The 25,832-nt window shown below is 45.0% G+C and overlaps 1 protein-coding gene across 2 annotated transcripts in view; it reads right to left on the bottom strand.

Annotated features, from left to right (window-relative positions):
- The window catches only part of acat2 (acetyl-CoA acetyltransferase 2), a 119,467-nt gene that overhangs the window by 28,213 nt on the left and 65,422 nt on the right, over positions 1–25,832 (bottom strand). For both annotated transcript variants that reach the window (XR_013888260.1, XM_080200315.1), the window contains exons 6-8: positions 22,821–22,943; positions 22,563–22,717; positions 4,470–4,580 (exon numbers count right to left, since the gene is read on the bottom strand). Coding sequence is in view for 1 of the 2 variants with exons in the window: in XM_080200315.1 (XP_080056441.1) it covers positions 4,470–4,580; positions 22,563–22,717; positions 22,821–22,943 (389 nt within the window). In the remaining variant the exon portion in view is untranslated. The remainder of the gene's footprint in view (positions 1–4,469; positions 4,581–22,562; positions 22,718–22,820; positions 22,944–25,832) is intronic.

Raw genomic sequence — 25,832 nt, 5'->3', positions numbered from 1 at the left:
CGGTGTGTGTGTGAGTGGGTGTGTGTGTTTGTGTGTGGGGTATGTGTGTAGTGTGTGTGGTGTATGTATGGTATGTGTGTGGCATGTGTATGGGGTGTGTATGGTGTGTTGTGTGTACACGTGTGTGTGCGAGTGTATGTGTGGGGGATGTGCGTGGGTGTGGTGTGTGTGAATATGGCGTCTGTGTGTTTGTGGTGTGTGGGTATTTATGTGTGTGTGTGTGTGTTGGTGTGTAGGGTATGTGTGTTTGTGTTGGGTGGGTGTATGTGTGAGTGGGTGTGTGTGTGTTTGTGTATGGGTGGGTGCGTGTGTAGTGTGTGTGTAGTGTATGAATGTGGTGTCTGTGTGAGTGTGGTGTGTGTGATGTATGGGTGTTTGTGTGATATGCGGTGTGTGGGTGTGTGTGATGTGTGGGCATGTGTGTGGCTGTGTGTTGTGTTTGCATGGGTCTGTGTGTGATATGTATGTGGTGAGTGTATGTGTGGGGGGATGTGGATGTGCGTGAATATGGTGTCTGTGTGTGATGTGTGTGGATGTTTGTGTGTGGAGTGTAGTGTGTGTATGAGTGGGTGTACATGGTGAGTGTGTGTGGACGTGGTGGCTGTGTGTGTGTAGTGTATGTATGCGGTGTCTGTGAGTGTGGCGTGTTTGTATGTGTGGGGTGTCTGTGTGTGGTGTGTGTTGTGCGTGCGCTCGTGTGTGTTTGTGTGGGTGTATGTGTGGTATGTGCGTGTGTCTGTGTGTGGAGAGTGTACGTGTGGGGGTGTGTGTGTGGGTGTGGTGTGTGTGAATATGGTGTCTGCGAGTTTGTGGTCTGTGGGTGTTTTGTGTGTGTGCGGTGTGTGTAGTGTGTGTGTGAGTGTGTATATGTGGTGTTTGTGTGTGATGGGTGTGTGTGTGGGTGTATATGTATGTGTGGGGTGTGCATGCGTGGGTGCTTGTGTGTGGTGTGTCTATGTGTGGTGTGTGTATGTGTTGTGTATGGGGTGTATGTGCTTGTTGATGTGTGTGTATGTGTGTGATTGTGTGTGTGGGTGGTGTGAATGCAGTATGTGTGTGTATGTGGTGTCTGTGTGTGCGTGGTGTATGGGTGTTTGTGTGTGTCTAAGATGTGTGGTGTGTGTGTATGTGCGGTGTGTGGGGTATATGTGAGGTGTGTGGGTGGTGTATGTGGGGTTTGGGCGTTTGTGTGTGGTGTGTATAGTGTGTGTGTGTGTGGGTGTGTGTGTGTGGTGTGTGCGGTATGTGGGATGTGTGTGTTCATATGTGTGGTGTTTGTGTGTGTTTCTGGGGTGGGGTGTGGGTGTGTCTAGTATGTGTGTGTGGTGTGCGTGTGTGATGTGGGTATGTGTATGAGTGAGTGTGCTATGTGAGGGTAGTGTTTGTGGTGTGTGTGTGGGGTGTGTCTGTGCATAGATGCGTGGGTACGCGTGTCGTGTGTGGAGGTGTGTGTGTGTTGGGTGAGTGTATGTGTGGTGTTTGTGTGTGCATGTGTCTGTGGTGTATGGGTGGTATGTGTATGTGTGTAGTTTGTGTATGTGTAGTGCGTGTGTTTGTGGTGTGTGTGTGGTATGTGTGTGGGTGGTGGGCGTCTGTGGTGTGCGTATGTGTGTGGTGTGTGGGGGTGGTGTCCGTAGTGTGGTGTGTGTGTGTGTGTGTACGTGTATGGTGTGTGGGTGTGGTGTGATGTGTGGGTGTGTATGTATTTGTGTGTGTGGGTGTGTATGGTGTTGGGTGGTGTGTGTGGAGCGTGTGTGCGTGGGGTGGGTGTGCGCGTGGTGTGTATTAGGTGAGTGTATGTGTGGTGCGCGTGTGAGGTGTTTGTGTGTGGTGGGTGTGTATGTGTGTGTGTGCGGTGTCTGTGTGTGTGGTGTGGTGTGAGTGGTCTGTGTGCATGGGGTTTGGTCAGTGTGTATGTGTATGATGTGTGCGGGGTGTGCGTGTTTGTGGATGTGTGCATAGTATGTGTGTGTATGTGGTGTGTGTGTGTGTGTGGTTGATGTGGATGTGTATGGTGTGAAGGTGGAGTGTTTGGGTGTGTGGGGGGTGTGTGGTGGAGTGTGAGGAATGTATGGGGGCGTGTGTGGGGTTTGTGTCTGGTGTGTGTTTGTTGAGTGTATATGTGGTGCGAGTGTGTAGTGTTTTTGTGGTGGGTGTGTGGATGGTGTGGCTGATGTGTGTGTGGCATATGGGTGTTTGTGTGTGTGATGTGTGGTGTGAGAGTGTGTGTGTATTTGGTGTGTGGTATGTGGATGGAGTGGGTGCGGGATGTGTGTGGGGTGTATGTGTAGGGTGTATGGAAGTGTGTGTGTGGTGTGTGTTTGGGTGTGTGTGTTGGGTGGGGTGTTTGTGTATGTAGTGTGTGGGGTGTACATGTGGGGTGTGTTTGTGTGTGGGTGAAGTGTGGGTGTCTGCAGGTGTGTGTGTGGGTGTATGTGTGCGTGTGTTTGTGTGTGTGTGGGGGGGTGCTTATGGGCGTGGTGTGTTCGAATACGGTATCTTTGTTTGTGGAGAGTGGTCTGTGTATGTGTGTGGTGTGTGTGTGTATGTGTGTGGTGTTTGTGTGGTTGTGTGTGTATGTATGTGGTGGCTGTGTGGTGTTTGTGTGGTATACGTGTGTATGTGGTGGATGTGTGTGTGTGGTGTGTGTGGGGAGTGTGTGTGTTTGTGTGAGTGTGTTTGTGGTGTGTGTGTATGTGTGTGTGGGTACATGTGGTGTGTGTGTATGGGTGTGAGGTTAGTGTGGGTGTGTGTGTGGTATGTATGGTATGTGGATGTGTGGTATGTGTATTTGCAGGGTGTGCGTGTGTGTGTATGTGGTGTGTCTGTGTATGTGTGGTGTCTGTGTAGTGTGTGTGTTTGTATGTGTGGTGTATTGGTGTGTCTGTGTGGTGTGTGTGCGCGTGGTGTGTGGGAATTCTGATGCCAGTAACAGACACAGACCTTTCTTTATGGCAATGCTGTTGTATTGTGTATCTAGAAATCAAAGAATATCACAGCATCACTGCTTTAAGTACTTAAGATGCTGTGTTATATAATTCTCTGTGGCATGTGGCACAGTGGTTAGCACTGCTGTCTCATAGAGCCAGGGACACGGATTCGATTCCAGCCTTGCGTGATTGTGCGGAATTTGCATGTTCTCCCCGTGTCTACGTGGGTTGTCTCCAGGTTGTCCAGTTTCCTTCCACAGTCCAAAGATGTGCAGGTTAGATAGACTGACCATACTAAATTGCCCCTTAGTGTCTAAAAATGCATATTAGGGGGATTAGCCATGATAAATGTGCAGCATTATGGGATGGAGTACAGATTAGGTTTGGCTGGTAAGGTCTTTCAGGGATTTGGTGCAGATTCAATGGGCTGAATGGCCTCTTTCTGTACTGTAAGGATTTTATGATTCTATTAATTCCCATTGCTACTCCAGAACTCATCATTCGTGTGTTCATACGTTCCTTAAGCTGCCAAGTCTTACTGGAGTACGCTTATATTAACTATATCTGTTCTAATATGGAGTCATAGAGGTTTACAGTATGGAAACAGGCCCTTTGATCCAATTTGTCCATGCTGCCCTCTTTCTTTAACCACTAAGCTGGTCCTGCATTTGGCTCATATCCCTCTATACCCATCTTACCCATGTAACTATCTAAATGCTTTTTAAAAGACAAAATTGTACCCACCTTTACTACTACCTCTGGCAGCTTGTTCCAGACACTCACCACCCCATGTGTGAAAATATTGTCCCTCTGGATCCTTTTGTATCTCTCCCCTCTCACCTTAACCTATCCCTTGTAGTTTTAGTCTACCTCTACCTTTGGGAAAAGATGTTCACTATCTGGCTGATCTATGCCCCTCACTATTTTACAGGCCTCTATAAGATTACCACTAAATCTCCTACACTCCAGGGAGAAAATATCCCAGTCTATCGCTGCCCTGGGGGGTGGTGCGAGCAGGTATGATAGCGGCCTTTAAGTGGCAATTAGACGAATACATGAATAGGACGGGAATGAAAAGGTGCGGACTCAATGGGTTTTAGTTTAGGCAGGCATCATGATTGGCGCAGGTTTGGAGGGCCGAAGGGCCTGTTCCTGTGCTGTACTTTTCTTTGTTCTATCCAGCCTCTCCTTATAACTCAAACCATCAAGTCCTGGTAGCATCCTACTAAATCCTTATTGTACTCTTTCTAGTTTAATAATATTTTTTCTATAACAGTGACCAGAACTGTACAGAATATTCCAAGCGTGACCTTTACCAATGTCTTGTACAATTTCTACAAGACATCCGAACTCCTGTATTCAATGCTTTGACCAATGAAACCAAGCATGTTGAATGCCTTCTTCACTACTCTGTCCATCTGTGACTCTACTTTCAAGGAGTTATGAAAGTGGAGTCACATATACCTTGTTTCCCTGAGATTCTTGTCCAATTCCATTTTTCCAGGTACTGTGAAAACAAGTTTTGTAGCTATATCTCACCTTTTCTGGGTTTAAACCCAGCTCCTTGACAACAGCAACTGATTGTGCTGCGAAAGCTTCGTTAATTTCAAATAGATCAACTTCATCTAGTGACCAGCCAGCCTTCTCCACCTAGTAAATTTAAAGCAAAGTCAGTAAATGAAAATAAGAGTAAGTCAGTAAATGAAACCCATGGATCAGCAGCGATTTTACACAAGTTTCTCTGAATGTTGAGAATATTAATGTAAAAATAAATCTCAACTGTTGCGAAGTATCTTGTAAATATTGGTAGCAACAGTAAATTGGTCATGAAATCTGCTGGATGGAAACCAACTATATAGGGAGATGAGCCAAGGTGCAAAAATAAGCTAATTTCACAATGTCACATCTCTCTTTTTTTCCCAGGAAACTGTGCACACTGAATTATTCTCACCTTCATGACTGTGTGACCACAGCCAAGCAAGTCAGACTTGTGTGACTGAAGCATTGCATTAGCAAAGGCCGGTGTGTACACATGAAATCGTGGAATTGAGAAGCTGAACAAAGAGAAATGCGTATTTACATAGGGAGTTGCAGATAGTGACCGTGAAGAAACCATTTTTGTATCTGTATTGATTTTTGATTTTAATTTCTTATTATTAATAATATCACACAAGCGATAAATAATCACACAAGACCAAGCTGTTCAACACAATCTATTTCAACTTGGAATTCAGGTTTCCTGGATTGTTTATTTGTCAATAACTGTATCTGAGTGTTATCTGTTGAAATAGTAGGTGGTGTCAATTTACCATTATTGATTAAACGATGTAAAGATATTGTGAGCCTATCAAAGAGAAAAAGAAAGCATTTGTCAAAGCTGGGGGCTGGGAACACACAAAGCAAGTGTGGAATACAAGGAAAGTAGAAAGAAACTTAAGCAAGGAGTAAGAAAGGCCAAAAGTGGTCATGAAAAAGCATTGGCCAGCAGGATTAAGAAAATCCCAAGGGTTTTTATACATATATGAAGAGCAAGAGGGTAGCCTAGGAAAGGGTTGGGCTACTAAAAGACAAGAAAGGAAATCTATACGAGGCTCCAGAGGAAATGGGCAAGATATTAAATGAGTACATTGCGTCAGTATTCACCAAAAGAGAAGGACTTGGTGGATGATGAATCTGGGAAAGGCTGTGCGGATAGTTTGAGTCACGTTGAGATCCGAAAGGAGGAGGTATTGAGGTTCTTGACAAATATTAAGGTAGACAAGTCCCGAGAGCCTGATGGGACATACCCCAGAATACTCAAAGAGGCAAGGGAGGAAATTGCTGGGGCCTTGAGAGAAATCTTTGTGTCCTCACTGGTTACAGGAGAAGTCATGATGTGGAGATGCCAGCGTTGGACTGGAGTAAACACAGTAAGAAGTCTCACAACACCAAGTTAAAGTCCCTGATCTGGGTGGAATTGTGGCTCGATGGGCCGAATGGCCTCTTTCTACACTGTAGGGTTTCTATGATTTTTCTATGAGAACTCCCACTTACCTGACAAAGGGGCAGTGCTCCGAAAGCTAGCGGCTTTTGCTACCAAATAAACCTGTTGGACTTTAACCTGGTGTTGTGAGATTTCTTACAGGGGAGGTCCCAGAGGATTGAAGAATAGCCAATGTTGTTCCTTTGTTTAAAAAGGGTGGCAAGAAAAATCCAGGTCATTACAGGGCAGTGAGCCTTACATCAGTGATAGGGAAATTATTGGAGAGGATTCTTTGAGACAGGATTTATTCCCACTTGGAAATAAGTGGACGTATTAGTGAGAGGCAACATGGTTTTGGGAAGGGGAAGTTGTGTCTCACGAACTTGATCGAGTTTTTTGAGGAAGTGATGAAGATGATTAATGAGGGACAGTGGGATGTTGTCTACTTGGACTTCAGGAAGGCCTTTGACAAGGTCCCTCATGGCAGACTGGTGCAGAAGTTGCATGGGATTAGAGGTGAGCTGGTAAGGTGGATACAAAACTGGCTCAGTCAAAGAAGACAAAAGGTAGCTATGGAAGGGTGCATTTCTGAATGGAGGGCTGTGACAAGTGGTGTTCCTCAGGGATCAGTGCTGGGACCTTTGCTATTTGTAATATGTATAGATGATTTGGAGGAAAATGTAACTGGATTGATTAGTAAGTCTGCAGACGACACAAAGGTTGGTGGATTTACAGATGGTGATGAGGACCATCAGAGGATACAGCAGAGAATAGATCAGTTGGAGACTTGGGCGGCGAGATGGCAGGTGGAGTTTGATCTGGACAAATGTGAGGTAATGCATTTTGGAAGGTTTAATAGATAGGAAATATACAGTAAATGGCAGAACCCTTAAGAGTTTTGATAGGCAAAGGGATCTGGGTGTACAGGTACACAGGTCACTGAAAGTGGCAACACAGGTAGAGATGGTCAAGAAGGCATATGGCATGCTTGCCTTCATCAGCTGCGGTATTGAGTTTAAAAATTGGCAAGTCATTTTGCAGCTTTACAGAACCTTAGTTAGGCCGCACTTGGAATATTGCGTTCAATTCTGGTTGTCACACTACAGAAGGATGTGGAGGCTTTGGAGAAGGTACAGAAAAGATATACCAGGATGTTGCCTGGTATGGGGGGCATTAGCTATGAGGAGAGGTTGGAGAAACTTGGTTTGTTCTCATTAGAGCGACAGAGGTTGAAGGAAGACTAATAGAAATCTACAAGATTACGAGAGGCATGGACAGACTGGATAGTCAGAAGCTTTTTCCCAGGGTGGAAAAATCAATTATTAGGGGGCATAGGTTTAAGGTGCGAGGGGCAAGGTTTAAAGGAGATGTATGAAGCAGATTTTTTACACAGAGAATAATGGGTGTCTGGAACCCGTTGTCGGGACAGGTAGTGGAAGCGGATGCGGTAATGACTTCTAAGGGGCGTCTTGACAAGTATATGAATAGGATGGGACTAGAGGGGAGGGGTAGGGGGTTTTAGTTAAGTCGGGCAGCATGGTCGGTGCAGGCCTGAAGGGCCGAAGGGTCTGTTCCTGTGCTGTAATTTTCATTGCTCTTCGTTCTTTTAAATGCAGAGGCTGTGCATTTAAGAGAGAAAACACTGGGTTGCAGGGGTGTAAAATAGACAGTATTGCAGTTGATAAGGGGGATGTGCTGGATATTCTAAAGGGTTTGAAAATAGATAAGTCCCCTGGTCCGGATGGGATTTACCCTAGGATTCTCTGGGAGGCAAGAGAGGTGATTGCAGAGCCTCTGGCTCTGATCTTCAGGTCGTCATTGGTCTCTGGTATAGTACCGGAAGATTGGAGGATAGCGAATGTTGTCCCATTGTTTAAGAAGGGGAACAGAGACTTCCCCGGGAATTATAGACCGGTGAGTCTTACTTCTGTTGTGGGCAAGGTTTTAGAAAAAATTATTAGGGATAGGATTTATAGTTATTTGGAGAGTAATGAATTGATTGGAGATAGTCAGCATGGTTTTGTAGCGGGTAGGTCGTGCCTTACTAACCTTATTGAGTTTTTTGAGAAAGTGACCAAAGAGGTGGATGGGGGTAAGGCAGTTGACGTGGTATGGATAGGTTTATGGACGAAAAGGGATTGGTTTAGATTAGTGGGTCATTGTTTTTTTTTTAACTGGTCGGCGCAACATCGTGGGCCGAAGGGCCTGTTCTGCGCTGTAATGTTCTATGTTCTAAAACAGGGAACTATAGACCAGTGAGCCTAGCATCAGTACTGGAAAGTTGCTAGAGTCTATTATCAATGACTTCATAGCTCAGCATTTGGAAAGCAAGATATTATCAGACAAAGTCAGCATGGATTTACAAAATGGAAATCACATTTGACAAATCTATCGGAATTCTTTGACGATGTAACTAGTAGAGTTGACCGAGGCAAACCAGTGGATGTGGTTTATTTAGACTTTCAGAAAGCTTTTGACAAGGTCTCACATAACAGACTACTATGTGAAGTTAAAGCTCATGGGATTGCAAGTAATGTCTTGATGGATAGAAAGCTGGTTAGCAGATAAGAAGCAAAGAGTTGGCATAAATGGGTCTTTTTCTCACTGGCAAGCAGTATCTAGTGGGGTACCACAGAGATCTGTGCTATGACCCCAATTATTCACATTATATATAAATAATTTGGAAGAGGGAACATTTGTATTATCTCCAAATGTGCAGATGATACAAAGTTGGGTGAGCTGTGAGGAGGATGTGGAGATGCTTCAGTGTGATTTGGATGGGCTGAGTGTTTGGGCCATATGCATGGCGGATGCAGTATGATGTGGATAAATGTGAGGTTACCCACTTTGGTAGCAATAGTAGGAAGGCAGATTATTACTTGAATGGATGTTAATTGCGAGAAGTGGATACTCAACAAGATCTTGTAGTCCTCGTGCATCAGTCGCTGAAAGTAAGTGTGTAGGTACAGCAGACAACATTGCAGGTACAGTGGAAGGCTAATTGGATGTTGGCCTTCATAGCAAAAAGATTTGAATACAGGAATAGAGATGTTTTACTGCAATTGTATAGGGCACTCATAAGAACATAAGGAAATAGGAGCAGGAGTAGGCCATCGAGCCCCTCGAGCCTGCCCCGCCATTCAATAAGATCATGGCTGATCTGAACTGGCTCAGTTCCACTTTCCCGCTTTCTCCCCATAACCCTTAATTCCTTTGCCTACCAAAAACCTATCTACCCGTGTCTTCAATATATTTAGCGAGGTAGCCTCTACCACATCAACAGGCAGAGAATTCCAGAGATTCACCACCCTTTGAGTGAAGAAGTTCCTCCTCAACTCCGTTCTAAACTGCACCCCCCCTTATCTTGAGGCTGTCCTGCTGTCCTTTCTGAGTGGGAAGAATCTCTCAACCTCTACCCTATCCATCCCCTTCATTATCTTATACGTCTCTATAAGATCCCCCCCCTCATCCTTCTAAACTCCAACGAGTACAAACCCAGTCTATTCAGCCTTTCTTCATAGTTCAACCCCCTCAGCTCTGTTATCAGCCTAGTGAACCTCCTCTGCACTCCCTCCAAGGCCAAAATATCCTTGCGCAAGTGCAGCGACCAAAACTGCACACAGTACTCCAGCTGTGGCCTCACCAGTGCCCTGTACAGTTGCAGCAAGACCTCCCTACTTTTATATTCAATCCCCCTCGCTATAAAGGCCAGCATCCCATTTGCCTTCCTGATCACCTGCTGCACCTGCAGGCTGGGTTTTTGCGACTCATGCACAAAGACCCCCAGGTTCCTCTGCACCATAGCATGCTGCAGCTTTTCGCCCTTTAAATAGTAATCCCTCCTACTATTATTCCTGCCAAAGTGGATAACCTCACACTTGCTAACATTGTACTCCATGCGTGAGGCCACACTTGGAGTATTGTGCGCAGTTTTGATGTCCTTATAGAACATAGAACACTACAGCACAAACAGGCCCTTTGGCCCACAAGTTGCGCTGATCACATCAATACCTACCAATCCATAGACCTATCTATAACCCCCAATCCCATTAAATCCCATATATTCATCCAGAAGTCTTTTAAAAGACCCCAGCGAGTTCGCCTCCACCACCACAGACGGCAGCCGATTCCATTCACTCACCACCCTCTGAGTGAAAAACTTACCCCTAATATCGCCTCTGTGCTTGCTTCCCTGCACCTTAAATCTGTGTCCTCTCGTAGCGACCATTTCAACCTGGGGAAATAGCCTCTGAGAATCCACCCTATCTATTCCTCTCAACATTTTATAAACCTCTATCAGGTCGCCTCTCAACCTTCGTCTCTCCAGGGAGAAGAGTCCCAGCTCCCTCAACCTATCTTCATAAGGCATGCCTCCCAATCCAGGCAACATCCTTGTAAATCTCCTCTGCACCCTTTCAATAGCTTCTACGTCCTTCCTGTAGTGAGGCGACCAGAACTGCGCACAGTACTCCAAGTGGGGCCTGACAAGGGACTTATAAAGTTGCAGCATTATCTCCTGATTCCTAAACTCAATCCCTCGATTAATGAAGGCCAGTACACCATACGCCTTCTTGACCACATCCTCCACCTGCGAGGCCGATTTAAGAGTCCTGTGGACCTGGACCCCAAGATCCTTCTGCTCTTCAACACTGCTAAAACTCCTGCCCTTGATAGTGTACTCGTTCATCCCATTGGTCCTGCCAAAATGGACCACTACACATTTATCCGCGTTGAAGTCCATCTGCCACTTCTCCGCCCAGTCTTGCATCCTATTTATGTCCTGCTACAACTTCTGACATCCTTCCAGACCATCCATAACACCACCGACCTTCGTGTCATCGGCGAACTTACTAACCCATCCCTCCACTTCCTCATCTAGGTCATTTATGAAAATGACAAACAGCAAGGGTCCTAGAACAGATCCCTGGGGCACTCCACTGGTGACTGACCTCCATGCAGAAAAAGACCCATCCACAACCACTCTCTGCCTTCTGCAGGCAAGCCAGTTCTGGATCCACAAGGCCAAAGCCCCTTGGATCCCATGCCCTCTCACCTTCTCAAGAAGTCTTGCATGAGGGACCTTATCAAACGCCTTGCTGAAGTCCATGTACACCACGTCCACTGCTCTTCCTTCGTCAATGTGTTCAGTCACATTTTCGAAGAACTCAACTAGGCTCGTAAGGCACGACCTGCCCTTGACAAAACCATGCTGACTATTTCTGATCATGCTAAACCTCTCCAAATGCTCATAAATCTTGTCCCTCAGAAGCCTCTCCATCAGCTTACCAACCACTGAGGTCAGACTCACCGGTCGGTAATTTCCCGGGCTATCTCTGTTCCCTTTCTTGAAAATAGGAACCACATCCGCAATCCTCCAATCTTCCGGAACCTCTCCCATCTCCATCGACAACGCAAAGATCATCGCCAGGGGCTCTGCAATCACCTCCCTCACCTCCCACAGTAACCTGGGGTACATCCCATCTGGTCTCGGCGACTTATCTATCTTGATAGAATTCAAAAGTTCTAACACATCCTCTTCCTTAATATCCACATACTCAATCTTTTCCATCTGCTGCAAACCTGTAGCAAAATCTCCCAGATCAGTTTCCACCATGAATACTGAGGCAAAGTACTCATTAAGCACCTCTGCCATTTCTTCTGGTTCCACACAGACCTTTCCCCCTTCACCTTTTATAGGTCCTATCCCTTCTCTTCTCATCCTTTTACTTTTCACATATTTATAGAAGGCCTTGGGATTCTCCTTAATCTTACCCGCCAAGGCCTTCTCATGACCCCTTCTGGCTCTCCTAATTTCCCTTTTAAGCTCCTTTCTACAATCCTTATACTCCTCTAGATCCTTAACATCTCCTAGCTCCCTGAACCTTTTGTACACCTTCCTTTTCCTCCTGACTAGGTTCACCACAGTCTTCGTGCACCACGGTTCCCGTGACCTACCAAAACCTCCTTGTCTCATCGGAACATTGTTGTGCAGAGCTCCAGACAAACATTCCTTGAATATCCGCCACCTTCCTTCTGTACTTTTCCCCAAGAACGCCTCCTTCCAGTTTATTTGTCCAATTAACTTCCTGACGTCTTCGTATTTCCCCTTACTCCAGACAAACACCTTCCTAGCCTGCCTGATCCTATCTCGTTCCAATGCAATTGTGAAGGAGATAGAATTATGATCACCATTCCCAAGATGCTCTCCTACCGAGAGATCCGTCACCTGTCCTGGTTCATTCGCCAGTACCAGGTCAAGTACAGCCTCTCCTCTCGTAGGCTTATCCAAGTACTGTGTCAGGAAACCTTCCTGAACACACCTAACAAACTCCTCCCCATCCAAACCCCTTACCCTTGGGACATTCCAATCGATGTTTGGGAAATTGAAGTCTCCCATCACCACAACTCTGTTATTACTACATCTCTCTAGAATCTGTTTCCCTATCTGCACCTCAACTTCCCTGTCACTATTGGGCGGCCTATAGAATACACCCAGCAAAGTTATCGACCCTTTGCTGTTCCTAACTTCCACCCACAGAGACTCCGTAGATAGTCCCTCCATGGCATCCTCCTTCTCTGCAGCCATGACACTGTCCCTGATCAACAGTGCCACTCCACCACCTCTTTTGCCTCCCTCCCTGTCCTTCCTGAAGTATCTGAATCCTGGCACCTGAAGTACCCAGTCCTGTCCCTGAGACATCCAAGTCTCCGTAATGGCCACCACATCACATTCCCAAGCAGCAATCCACGCCCTAAGCTCATCTACCTTATTTACTACACTCCTGGCGTTAAAATAGATACACTTCAGCCCCTCAGTCTGGACATTTCCCTTCTCTACCCCCTGTCTAACCTCCTTCTCATACTGCCTGCAGTCCTTCCCTACCTGGGAGCTAACCTCCTCGGTCCCAGTCTCCCCATCACAATTCCCTCCCCCCATCCTTTCTAGTTTAAAGTCCCCCCAGTAGCCTTAGCCAGTCTTCCCACCAAGATATTAGTCCCCCTGGGATTCAAGTGCCACCTGTCTTTACTGTACAGGTCACACCTGCCCCTAAAGAGGTCCCAATGATCTAGGAACCGAAATCCCTGCCCCCTGCTCCAGTCCCTCAGCCACACATTCAGCCTCCACCTCATTCCATTCCTGCCCTCATTCTCCCGTGGCACAGGCAGCAATCCTGAGATTACTACCTTCGCTTTCCTCTTCCTCAGCTGCCTACCCAGTTCCCTATAGTCCCTTTTCATGACTGCCTCCCTCTTCTTGCCTACATCAGCAGTACCTATAAGCACTACAACCTCCGGTTCCTCACCCTCCTCTTTCAGGATGTCTGGGACACGCCCAGAGACATCCCGGATCCCAGCTCCAGGGAGACAAACCACCATCCGCGACTCACGTCTATGTCTACAAAAACGCCTGTCTGCCCCCCTCACTGTGGAGTCCCCTATTAATACTACCTTTCTGCTCTCTTTTTTAATTTTTTGACATACTGGCTCAGCTCCAGAGACCTGGTCACTGCTGGGGAAGGATGTCCTTGTTATCTGGGGAAGGATGTCCTTGTTATCTGGGGAGGGAGTGCAGCAAACGTTTACCAGGCTGATCCCTGGGATGGCACTTCCGTCATATGAGGAGAGACTTAGTTGGTTAGGATTGGATTCATTGGAGTTTAGAAGTGTGAGAGGGGATTTCATAGAAACTTATAAAATTCTAACAGGGTGAGACAGGGTAGACTAAGAAAGAATGTTCCCAATGGTGGGGAGTGCAGAACTAGGGGTCATAGTTTGAGAATAAGGGGTAGAATCATAGAACTGTACAGTGCAGAAAGAGGCCCTTCGGCCCATCGAGTCTGCACCAACCACAATCCCACCCAGGCCCTACCCCCATATCCTTACATATTATACCCACTAGCCTACGCATCCCTGGACACAAAGGGGCAATTTTTTAGCATGGCCAATCAACCTAATCTGCACATCTTTGGACTGTAGGAGGAAACCGGAGTACCTGGAGGAAATCCACTCAGACACAAGGAGAATGTGCAAACTCCACACAGACAGTGACCCGAACCGGGAATTGAACCCAGGACCCTGGAGCTGTGAAGCAGCAGTGCTAACCACCGTGCTACCCAGGATAAACCTTTTAGAACTGAGGTGAGGAGAAATTTCTTCACTCAGAGTGGTGAATGTGTGGAATTCACCACCAAAGGAAGTAATTGAGGCTAAAACGTTGTGTGATTTCACAAAGAAATTAGATATAGCTCTTGAGATCTAGCAGGAAGAGGGGATCAGGATATTGAATTTGATGATCAGCCATGATCATTATGAATGGCAGTGCTAGCTTGAAGGACCAAATGGTCTACTCCTGCTTCTAGTTTCTATGTTTACCTTCAAAACATTTTTCCATTGTTACCCTCTGATTTCTATGGCCAAGCCAGTTCTGACTCCATCTAGCTAGTTCACCCCTGATCCCATGAGATTTAATCTTTTGCAACAGTCTGCCATGAGGGATCTTGTCAAATGTCTTACTGAAGTCCGTGTAGACAACATCCATAGCCCTTCTCTCGTTTTTTTCACATCCTCATTTTTGTCACATCCTCAAAAAACTCAATTAAATTAGTGTGACATGATCGCCCACGTACAAAACCATGCTGTCTGTTGCTAACAAGACCATTCAGTTCCAAATGTGTATAGATCCTATTCCTAAGAATCCTCTCCAACAGTTTCACTATCACTGATGTCAAGCTCACTGGCCTATAATTACCCGGGTTATCCCTGCTACCCTTCTTCAATTGGCAACTGACAACATTGGCTACTTCCAAATCTCTGGTACCTCACCAGTGGCCAACGAAGAAACAAATATTTCTGTTAGGAGCCTGGCAATTACATCTTGTCTCCCTCAGTAATCTGAGTAGATGCCATCTGGCCATGGGGATTTGTCTACCTTAATGCTTTTTAATTCACCAAACACTTCCTCCTCATAATGATGACTTGTTCTAAAGGATTTACACACCCCTCCAAGACGCCATCAATCGATGTGTCCCTCTCCTTTGTGAATACCGATGCAAAATATTCATTAAGGATCTCACCCACTTCCTTTGGTTCAACACATAATTTCCCTCCTTTGTCCTTAAGTGGACCAACTCTTTCTCTAGCTACCCTCTTGTTCCTACTATATGTAAAAAATGCCTTGGGATTCTCCTTAATCCTGTCTGTCAAGGACATTCGTGACCCCTTCTTGCCCTCCTTACTCCCTGTTTGAGCTCTTTTCTACTTTCCCCATATTCTTCGAATGCTTCACCTGTTTTTAATTGCCTAGATAGATCTCATGTATGCGTCCTTTTTTTTGACTAGACTCACAATTTCCCTGGTCATCCACAGTTCCTGAATCCTGCCTTTCCTGTCCTTCGTTTTCATAGGCACGTGCCTGTCCTGCACTCTGGTCAACTGCTCCTTAAAAAACTCCCACATGCCAAATGTGGATTTACTCTCTATAGCCTCTCCCAAACAACAGCCTCCAAATCCTGCTTAACCTGGTTGTAGTTAGCTTTCCACCAATTTAGCACATTAACCCTAGAACAATACTTGTCTTTTTCCGTCAGTATCCAAAACCTTAGGAATTGTGGTCACTGTTCGCTACATGTTCCCTCACTGCAACTTTGATGACCTGGCCAGGCTCATTCCCTTGTACTAGGTCCACTATAGCCTCCACTCTAGTCTGACTGTCCCCATATTGTTCCAAAAAGCCTTCCTGGACACTAGACTGGGCCTGTACTCGTTGGAGTTTAGAAGGCTGAGGGAGGATCTTACAGAGACTTACAAGATAATGAAGAAGCTAGATAGGGTAGAGGTAGAGAGATTCTTTCCACTTAGAAAGGAAACCAGAACTAGAGGACACAGCCTCAAAATAAGGGGGGCGGGGGGAGCAGTTTAGAACAGAGTTGAGGAGGAACTTCTTCTCTCAGAGGGTGGTGAATCCCTGGAATTCTCTGCCCGTTGAGTATGTTAAGTATATTAAGTCACGGGTAGATAGATTTCTGATCGATAAGGGAATTAAGGATTATGGGGAGCAGGCGGGTAAGTGGAACTGATCCACTTCAGATCAGCCATGATCTTACTGAATGTCAGGGCAGGCTCGAAGGGCTAGATGGCCTACTCCTGCTCCTATTTCTTATGTTCTTATGACACACTTAACAAATTCCTCAACATCCAGACCATTAGCCCTAAGGGATTTCCAGTCAATATGAGGAAAATTAAAGTCTCCCACTACAACAACCCTATTATTTCTACATCTGTCCAGAAACTGCTTACATATCCATTCTTCAACTTCCTGTGGGCTGTTGGGAGGCCTTTAGTACACCCCCATCATAGTGACAGCCCCCTTCCTGTTTTTGAATTGTACCCACAGTGTCTCATTACATGACTCTTCCAAGGGGTCCTCCCTCTGTACAGCTATATGGTGCGAGATAACCTTGTCAAGGAAACTGAAAAACCAAGAGAGATATTGAGGTTGAAAAAGAGACTATAAATTAGGGTGGGAGAGTTCATATGGAGGGGAATACTTAGAGAAAACAGAATGGTGGTGAATCCAGGGAGCTGCAGCAAGGATAGTTGAGGAGATTGCAATCACTAAGAAGTCACTTTGTGGAAGCTGAGCTTTTATCTAATAAGAGTATACACTGAATTCACATACTGAAGATGAGGAGATTTTAGACAAGGTAAAGGTATACTATGAGTTACATAAGAACATAAGAAATAGGAGCAGGAGTAGGCTATCTAGCCCCTCGAGCCTGCCCCGCCATTCAATAAGATCATGGCTGATCTGTCGTGGCTCAGTTCCACATTCCCGCCCTCTCCCCATAAACCTTAATCCCCTTGCCTATCAAAAACAAGTTGGATGTGAGATCCACTTATAGAAGTATTAAATGACATCTAAACTAATTAGACTATGTAGTGTAAAATACAAGATCTTTCAGACAATGAATGCTTAATATAATCACAATCCAAAGTTATAATGCTGAAAGTGTGTGCGCTCCACTCTTGATTGTGAACTATCAAGTTTCAAATCATTCTATGCTTACGGAGGTATGTGAATATTGGACTATTTGTGGAAAAAAATAACTAAGGAGAATTTGTGAGAATGAAAGAATAACTTGTCTATATTACGACTTATTCACAGTACTGTTTGCAGGACAGCAATGCAAAGAGAAGTGAAAGGGAATAGAACATAGAACATTACAGCGCAGAACAGGCCCTTCGGCCCACGATGTTGCGCCGACCAGTTAAAAAACAATGACCCTCTAACCTAAACCAATCCCTTTTCATCCATAAACCTATCCACGGATCTCTTAAACGCCCCCAAACTAGGCGCATTTACAACTGCAGCAGGCAGGGCATTCCAATCCCTCACCACCCTCTGGGTAAAGAACCTACCCCTGACATCCGTCCTATAACTAACCCCCCTTAATTTAAAGCCATGCCCCCTCGTGCTAGCTTTCTCCATCCGAGGAAAAAGGCTATCACTATCCACCCTATCTAAACCTCTAATCATCTTATATGTTTCAATAAGATCCCCTCTTAGCCGCCTTCTTTCTAGCGAAAACAACCCCAAATCCGTCAGTCTCTCCTCATAGGACCTCCCCTCCATACCAGGCAACATCCTGGTAAACCTCCTCTGCACCCTCTCCAAAGCCTCCACATCCTTCCTATAATGTGGGGACCAGAACTGCACACAATACTCCAAGTGCGGCCGCACCAGAGTTGTGTACAGTTGCATCATGACGCTGCGACTCCTAAATTCAATCCCCCTACCAATAAACGCCAAGACACTGTATGCCTTCTTAACAACCTTATCTACTTGATTCCCTACTTTCAGGGATCTATGTACACATACACCTAGATCCCTCTGTTCATCCACACTATTCAGAGTCCTCCCGTTAGCCCTATACTCGACACACCTGTTATTCCTACCAAAGTGAATTACCTCACACTTCTCCGCATTAAACTCCATCCACCACCTCTCGGCCCAGCTCTGCAACCTATCTAAGTCACCCTGCAAACTACGACACCCTTCCTCACAATCTACCACACCTCCGACTTTGGTGTCATCAGCAAATTTACTAATCCACCCAACTATACCTTCATCCAGATCATTAATAAAAATTACAAACAGCAATGGCCCCAAAACAGATCCCTGAGGCACACCACTCGTAACTGAACTCCATGACGAATATTTACCATCAACCACCACCCTCTGTCTCCTAAGTACTAGCCAATTCCTGATCCAATTTCCTAGATTACCCTCAATCCCATACATCCGCATTTTCTGCAGAAGCCTACCATGGTGAACCTTATCAAACGCCTTACTAAAATCCATACATACCACTTCAACTGCCTTTCCCCCATCCACCTCTTTGGTCACTTTCTCAAAAAACTCAATAAGGTTAGTAAGGCACGACCTACCCGCTACAAAACCATGCTGACTATCTCCAATCAATTCATTACTCTCCAAATAACTATAAATCCTATCCCTAATAATTTTTTCTAAAACCTTGCCCACAACAGAAGTAAGACTCACCGGTCTATAATTCCCAGGGAAGTCTCTGTTCCCCTTCTTAAACAACGGGACAACATTCGTTATCCTCCAATCTTCTGGTACTATACCTGAGACCAACGACGACCTGAAGATCAGAGCCAGAGGCTCTGCAATCACCTCTCTAGCCTCCCAGAGAATCCTAGGGTAAATCCCATCCGGACCAGGGGACTTATCTATTTTCAAACCCTCAAGAATATCCAGCACATCCCCCTTATCAACTGCAATACTGTCTAGTTTACACCCCTGCAACCCAGTGTCCTCCTCAGCTACATTCATGTCCCCCTGCGTGAACACCGAAGAGAAATATTGGTTCAATGCCTCACCAATCTCTTCCAGTTCCACACACAACTTCCCTCTGCTGTCTGTAACTGGCCCTAATCTTGCCCTAACCAACCTTCTGTTCTTAACATACCTATGGAACGCCTTAGGATGCTCCTTAATCCTATCAGCCAAAGTCTTCTCATGTCCTCTGTTAGCCCTTCTTAATTCACTCTTCAACTCCCTCCTAGCCAATCTAAAGCTTTCTAGTGCAAAATGGCAGACTGATTCCAGTTTCTCTATCATTGAGTGCAAAAAGCCTTGGCTGAATGGCAAAATAATTTTGGCCTTATTCTATGCTTTGTTGGTATTTAGAAGCAATAGGAAGTATTGGCCTTCTTACCAAGTTCGTCTTGGGACTATGTACTGTCAACAATTGCCAGGACCTAGTGCCTGCTGCAAGTGGAATGAGCAGACAAAGGAGGCGGAGGCTTGCTATGTCTCTTCTCCCTCTGTATTGCCTGGGGATACCCAGTGGGTAAGTGGAGCAACTATATCAATCTAACAGCTCCCTGCACAAACAGGGAGAGTTCCAAGGAATTCCAAGGAGAATGTGTGTGTGCTTTATTAATTGGACCTAGTTTTGGTAACACTTTCTTTTTCCTCTCCAAACATTTAGAATTCAATATAAATTTCCCAGCATCATAACAGCACACACCAATCACACACACGCACACAAACACCTTAGGGAGTTACTGATTAATTTCTCCTTTCCAGGGCGCAGATAACTCAAGTCTCAATCCATCAAGGTAGCTAACAATTTGCTTCATATTTGGATACCATTTATTAAGCACAATCTTCATAGCAGCTGTTTCAACTTCAAAGGAAAGCACGGACAAGACTTTGGCTCAATTTAACTAGGAAAGTATACCCTTATTGTCCAAGGAGCAGGCTTCACCACATTTGTAATTAGAAAATAATAGTTATAATGCAGAAGCATAGGTCCCAACCTTTCAAACCTAATTCAATGGTGCCAGAGGACTGGAGAATTGTTAATGATATCCCATTATTCAAGAAAGGGGAAAGAGATAAACCAGGAAAATACAAACAAATTAAGTTAAGATCACTGGTAGTGATGTTATTGGGGACTATTATCTTGGAATCATAGAAACCCTACAGTGCGGAAAGAGGCCATCTGACCCACTGAATCTGCGCCGACCACAATCCCTCCCAGGCCCTACCTCCATATCCTTACACATATACCCGCTAATCCTCCAACCTACGCATCTCAGGACACTAAGGGGCAATTTTAACATGGCCAATCACCCTAATCCTCACATCTTTGGACTGTGGGAGGAAACCAGAGCACCCGGAGGAAAGCCACGCAGACACAAGGAGAATGTGCAAACTCCAGACAGACAATGACCCAAGTTGGGAATCGAGCCTAGGTCCCTGGAGCTGTGAAGCCACGTTGCTAACCACCGTGCTACTGTGCCGCATGTTGTCTCTGTGGTGCAATCGGTTAGTGCGTTCGGCTGTTAATCAAAAGGATAGTGGTTCAGTCCCATTCAGGGCGCACGGTAGCACAGTGGTTAGCATTGCTGCTTCACAGCTCCAGGGACCTGGGTTCGATTCACAACTTGGGCCACTGTCTGTGTGGAGTTTGCACATTCTCCTTGTGTCTACGTGAGTTTTCTCCGGGTGCTCTGGTTTCCTCCCACAGTCCAAAGATCTGCAGGTTCGGTTGATTGGCCATGCTAAAATTGCCTCTTAGTATTCTGAGATGCGTAGGTTAGAGGGGTTAGCGGATAAATATGTAGGGATATGGGGTAGAGCCTGGGTGGGATTGTGGTCAGTGCAGACTCGATGGCCATTTGGCCTCTTTCTGTAGGGTTTCTATGATTCTATGATGAATCCATCAACGTTATCAAAGGCAAAATAAACTTTCATTTGAAAAGGCATGAGTTAATCAAGGAAAGCCAACATAGATTTACTAAAGGCAAGTAAATCACAAACTTAATTAAATTATTTGATGATGTAATAGATAAGTAGATGTTGAACATATGATCTTTTGGAAGACATTTGAGAGAGGCCTATAAGAGAAGATGGAAGCCCATGGAATTAAAATAAAAAGTAGAGGTATGGATTCATAATTTACTTAGTGCAGGATGCAAAAGTTGGTGGTGGATGGATGTTTTTCAGAATGGGAGGTGATTTACAGTGATGTGCCTCAAGGATCAGTTCAGGGTCCATTAATCCTGTCGAAATCTATGAACGACCTAGGCTCAACTGTGGGCGGCACGGTGGCACAGCGGTTAGCACTGCTGCCTGGGACCTGGGTTTGATTCCTGGCTTGGGTCACTGCGTGTGTGGAGTTTGCACGTTCTCCTCGTGTCTGCCTCCATATCCCTACACAGGGTTTCCTCCGGGTGCTCTGGTTTCCTCCCACAGTCCAAAGATGTGCAAGTTAGGTGGATTAGTCATGCTAAATTACCCTTACCTGAAGGGGATTAGCAGGATAAATATGTGATGGGGTCTGGGTGGGATTGTGGTCAGTGCAGACTTGATGGGCCAAATGGCCTCCTTCTGCAATGCAGGGATTCTACGACTATGAGGAGTAACATTATAAGCTTATCAGATTTTACAAAACTCGGCAAAGTGGTAGGTCGAGATGAGGAAAGGTTATAGGTTTCAAGATAACGTTGACAAAATAATGAAATGGTGGTGGAAGACCATGCAGAGTGTGAAATAATAGCCTTCCAGAGGACTAATATGGAGATCATAAAAATGAATTAATTTTGAAAAATGGAGGCGAGTTGAGAAATATTGGTGGCCAAAGAACAAATTCTTAAAGATGGATAAACTCCATATAGGTTGTCTGGGTTTTAAGTCGAGGCATAGAATATAAAAACAGAGAGATCATGCTAGAACTTTATGAATCACTTGTCAGACTTCAGCTGGAGCATTGTGGACAATTCTGGGTTCAGAAAGATGTAAAGGTCTTATGAAACGGTACTGAGGAGATTGACCATTTTGTTACCAGGTACGAGTGATTTCAATTGTGAGGAACAATTGGAAAATTAAAGACTGTTCTCTTTGGAATGAAGAAGATTTCTGTTTTCTGAAACGTTTTCTTACTTTATGTGGTAAGCATTGCTGCTTTACAGTATCAGGTTCAATTTCGATCTTGGATGACTATCTGTATGGAGTTTGCACGTTCTCCTCGTGAGTGCATGGATTTCCTCTGGGTGCTTCGGTTTCCTCCCACAGTCCAAAGACTTGTAGGTTAGGTGGATTAGCCATGGCAAATGCATGAGGTTACAGGGATAGGGCAGAGGGGAGGGCCTGCGTAGGATGCTCTTTCATAGAGTCAGTGCAGACTTGATGGGCCAAATAACCTCCTTCTGCACTCTAGGGATTCTATAGTTTAATTTCATTCTTTTTTGGTTATCATAGAATAAGTCAGATAGTTCCACAGAATTCCTACAGTGCAGAAAGAGACTATTCGGCCTATCAAGTCTGCATCAAAATCAATTCCACCCACTCCCTATTCCATAACCCATGTATTTGCCCTGCTAATCCCCCTGACGCTAAGGGGCAATTTAGCACAGCCAATCCACCTAACCCACACATCTTTGGAGCGTGGGAGGAAACCCACACAGACACAGGGAGAACATGGAAACTCCACACAATCATCCAAGGCTAGAATTGAACCCAGGATGGGGCAGCAATGCCAACCACTGTATATATTTTGCTACACTCTATAACAATATGTAATGTTGTAAGGCCTGTTATTAATGTACAATGCTGTGAAGGAATTTGTGCGTCTTACCGCTTTCCTTATTGCTGGTATAGGACCAATTCCCATGATCGCAGGATCTAATCCAGCCTGTGCCCAGGATACAACATGTGCCAATGATGCCAAATTTCTTTTAAGAGCTTCTGATTTCTTCATCAGAATCACAGCTGCAGCCCCATCATTTATACCTGCAGCAACAGGAATAGGAAACAAAAAAACATCAGTCCAGTTCTTGTGATAGCTAATCATTGCTCAGGAGATGAAAATGACTAGAGTTAAGGTCCTTATCACCTGATGCATTAGCAGCTGTGACGCTCCCTGTCCCATCATATAAAAAACATGGCTTGAGTTTTGACATCGCTTCATAACTGCTCCCATGACGGGGAAATTCATCAGTTGTTACTTCAATAGAGCCTGAAGAGAGATATATTTACATTCAGTTATTTATAGATCAAAGTCAACACTGAATGCTTAAAACAGCACTTTCAGACACACGGTGACACAGTGGACAGCACTGCTGCCTCCCAGCACAAGGGACACTGGTTCAATTCCTGGCTTGGGTCATTGTCTGTGTGGAGTCTGCATATTCTCCCCGTGTCTTTTTTTTATTCACTTGTGGGACATGGGTGTCATTGGCTGGTCAGCATTTATTTCCCAGCCCTAGCTGCCTGAGGGCAATTGAGAGTCAACCATATTGCGGTGGCTCTGGAGTCACATGCAGGCCAGACCAGGCAACGATGGCAGATTTCCTTCCCAAAAGGACATTAGTGAATCAGGTGAGTTTTTTCAACAATCAACAATGGTTTCATGGTCATCATTAGATTTTTAAATCTAGACACCTTACTGAATTCAGATTCCACCATCTGCCGTGGTGGGATTCAAACCCAGGTCCCCAGAACATTAGCTGAGTTTCTAGATAATACCACTAGGCCACCACCTCCCAAGTGTGAGTTTCCTCCAGGTGCTCCAGTTTCCTCCCACAGTCCGAAAGATGTGCTGCTTAGGTGCACTGACCATGCAAAATTCTCCCTCAGTGTACCCGAACAGACACTGGACTGTGGCGACTAGGGGATTTTCACAGTAACTTCACAGCAGTATTAATGTAATGTACTTGTGACAGGGATAAATAAACTTTAAAGAAACAGACCGAATGCAATGTCACTTTTGGTGTCTTTTTCATATGACAGCTGCTCAAATTAAAACCTACTTCTTTTCTCAACAAGCATTCAAAAGATTAAATGCATCAATGATGTATACTGATTTTTACTGCCCTAATAGGCTAAAATTATGTTTTTCAGAAATGTTCTTTACTCGTGGTACAGGAAATGTCCAGAATCAGTTTTATCAAAGTGCAGAGCTAATAATGAAAAAGGGCTGAAATCAGGAATGGAAAAGTACAAAAATCATCCACTCAATTATTCCGGTATTAGCATATATTTTAATGAAACGATAAAAGATGAAATGCAGCTATGTACAGTCTAAAGGTCGGATGCAGTCAAATTATAGGTGGGTTATTATCCATTCAGAAGTCTTGTGGCCAGTGGGTAGTATCTCTGCTTCTGAGTCAGAGGCTATGAGTTCAAGTTCCACCTCAGGATTTGACAGCTAAGTTAATAACAGAGCCCTATGCACAATAACTTACCAAAAGAGGCAAGATTTAAAGTGGATTTGAGGGGCAACTTTTTCACACAGTGGGTGGTGAAAATATGGAATGAGTGGTAGAGGTGGATACAATTACAACATTTAAAAAACATAGGTACATGGATAGAAAAAGTTAGAGGGTTATGGCCAAATGCAGGCAAATAGTTATAATGTCATAGAGGTTTACAGCATGCAAACAGGCCCTTTGTCCCAACTTGTCCATGCCACCCTTTTTTTCCCAAGTCTCTAAACTAATCCCAATTGCCCGCATTTGGCCTATATCCCTCTTTACCCATCTTACCCATATAACTATCTAAATGCTTTTTAAAAGACAACATTGTACCTGCCTCTACTATTACCTCTGGCAGCTTGTTCCAAACACTCACCACCCTCTGTGTGAAAAAATTGCTCCTCTGGGCACTTTTGTATCTCTCATTGCTCAGCTTAAACCCATGCTCTCTAGCTTTAGACTCCCCTACCTTTGGGAAAAGATATTGGCTATCTAGCTGATCGGTGCTCCTCATTATTTTATAGACCTCTATAAGATCACCCCTCAGCATTCTACACTTCAGAGAAAAATGTCCCAGTCTACCCAGCCTCTCCTTATAACTCAAACCATCAAGTCCTGGTAACATCCTGGTAAATCTTTTCTGCACTCTTTCTAGTTTAATAATATCCTTTCTAAAATAGGTTGGATTAGTTCAGTTCAGGAAACCTGGTCGGGATGGACAAGTTGGACCAAAGGGCTGTATACCTCTATGGCTCTGTGTTGTATACCTCTATGGCTCTAAGGCCACCTTGCCCCATGAGACCATACCACTCTTATTTATCAGTTCCCCATTCATGGGCTGCAGATGCCACCTCTGACTGTGAGGTGCCATCTCAGTACCAAAACACCAACCCCCAGAACTCAAAAGTGTGAGGGACTGACCAGGCTCTGCACATCTTGCTGTTCACAACCTTCATAAACAGGCCCACCCCCTCCCCAGACTTGAACCAAGACTTGCGCAACATGCGTAGCTTTGTAGCATGGTGCACACTGCCTCAGTACTGCCTTTAATTTCTGGCATTTACCATGGCTTATTCACCTAACCTGCACATCTTTTGACACTAAGGGGCAATTTAGCATGGCCAAGGCACCTACCTGCACATCTTTGGACTGCAGGAGGAAACCCATGCAGACACAAGGAGAATGTGAAAACTCCACACTGACAGTCACCTAAGTCTGGAATTGAACCTGGGTTCCAGGAACTGTGAGATAGCAGTCCTAACCACTGTGCTGCTCCCGGACTAATGTTTAGCTGGAAACGTGATCATGACATCACACTGAAGACTGCCATGAATGGCTAAGGTTCCTGACTATTATTTAAACTGTAACCCACACATAAATCTAACAGACATTATCTGAAGGCCATTGAAAAATGCACTGGGTTGGAATGATTCCAGTGTGGGTCACCATATATATTCACAGATGTGCAAAATATGTACAATGAGAGTGAATTCCCATGCCACTATTGTTTTCTCAGTACTTAATTTTCCTTTCCTTACTGATTCATCTAGGTGTATCCCGGACATCCACAGCAAAAGCAGAGACAGTCTGCTAACTGCCACACCCTATTGTCTGAGATGACCTTAGGGGACTCTGGAAACCCAAGCCCTGAA

Source organism: Carcharhinus amblyrhynchos, chromosome 12 (assembly GCF_965287045.1).
Source record: "Carcharhinus amblyrhynchos chromosome 12, sCarAmb.v2.hapA, whole genome shotgun sequence".
NCBI lineage: Eukaryota > Metazoa > Chordata > Chondrichthyes > Carcharhiniformes > Carcharhinidae > Carcharhinus > Carcharhinus amblyrhynchos.
Note: the sequence above shows the minus strand (reverse complement) of the source record. Positions and strands in the feature narration are given on the sequence as shown.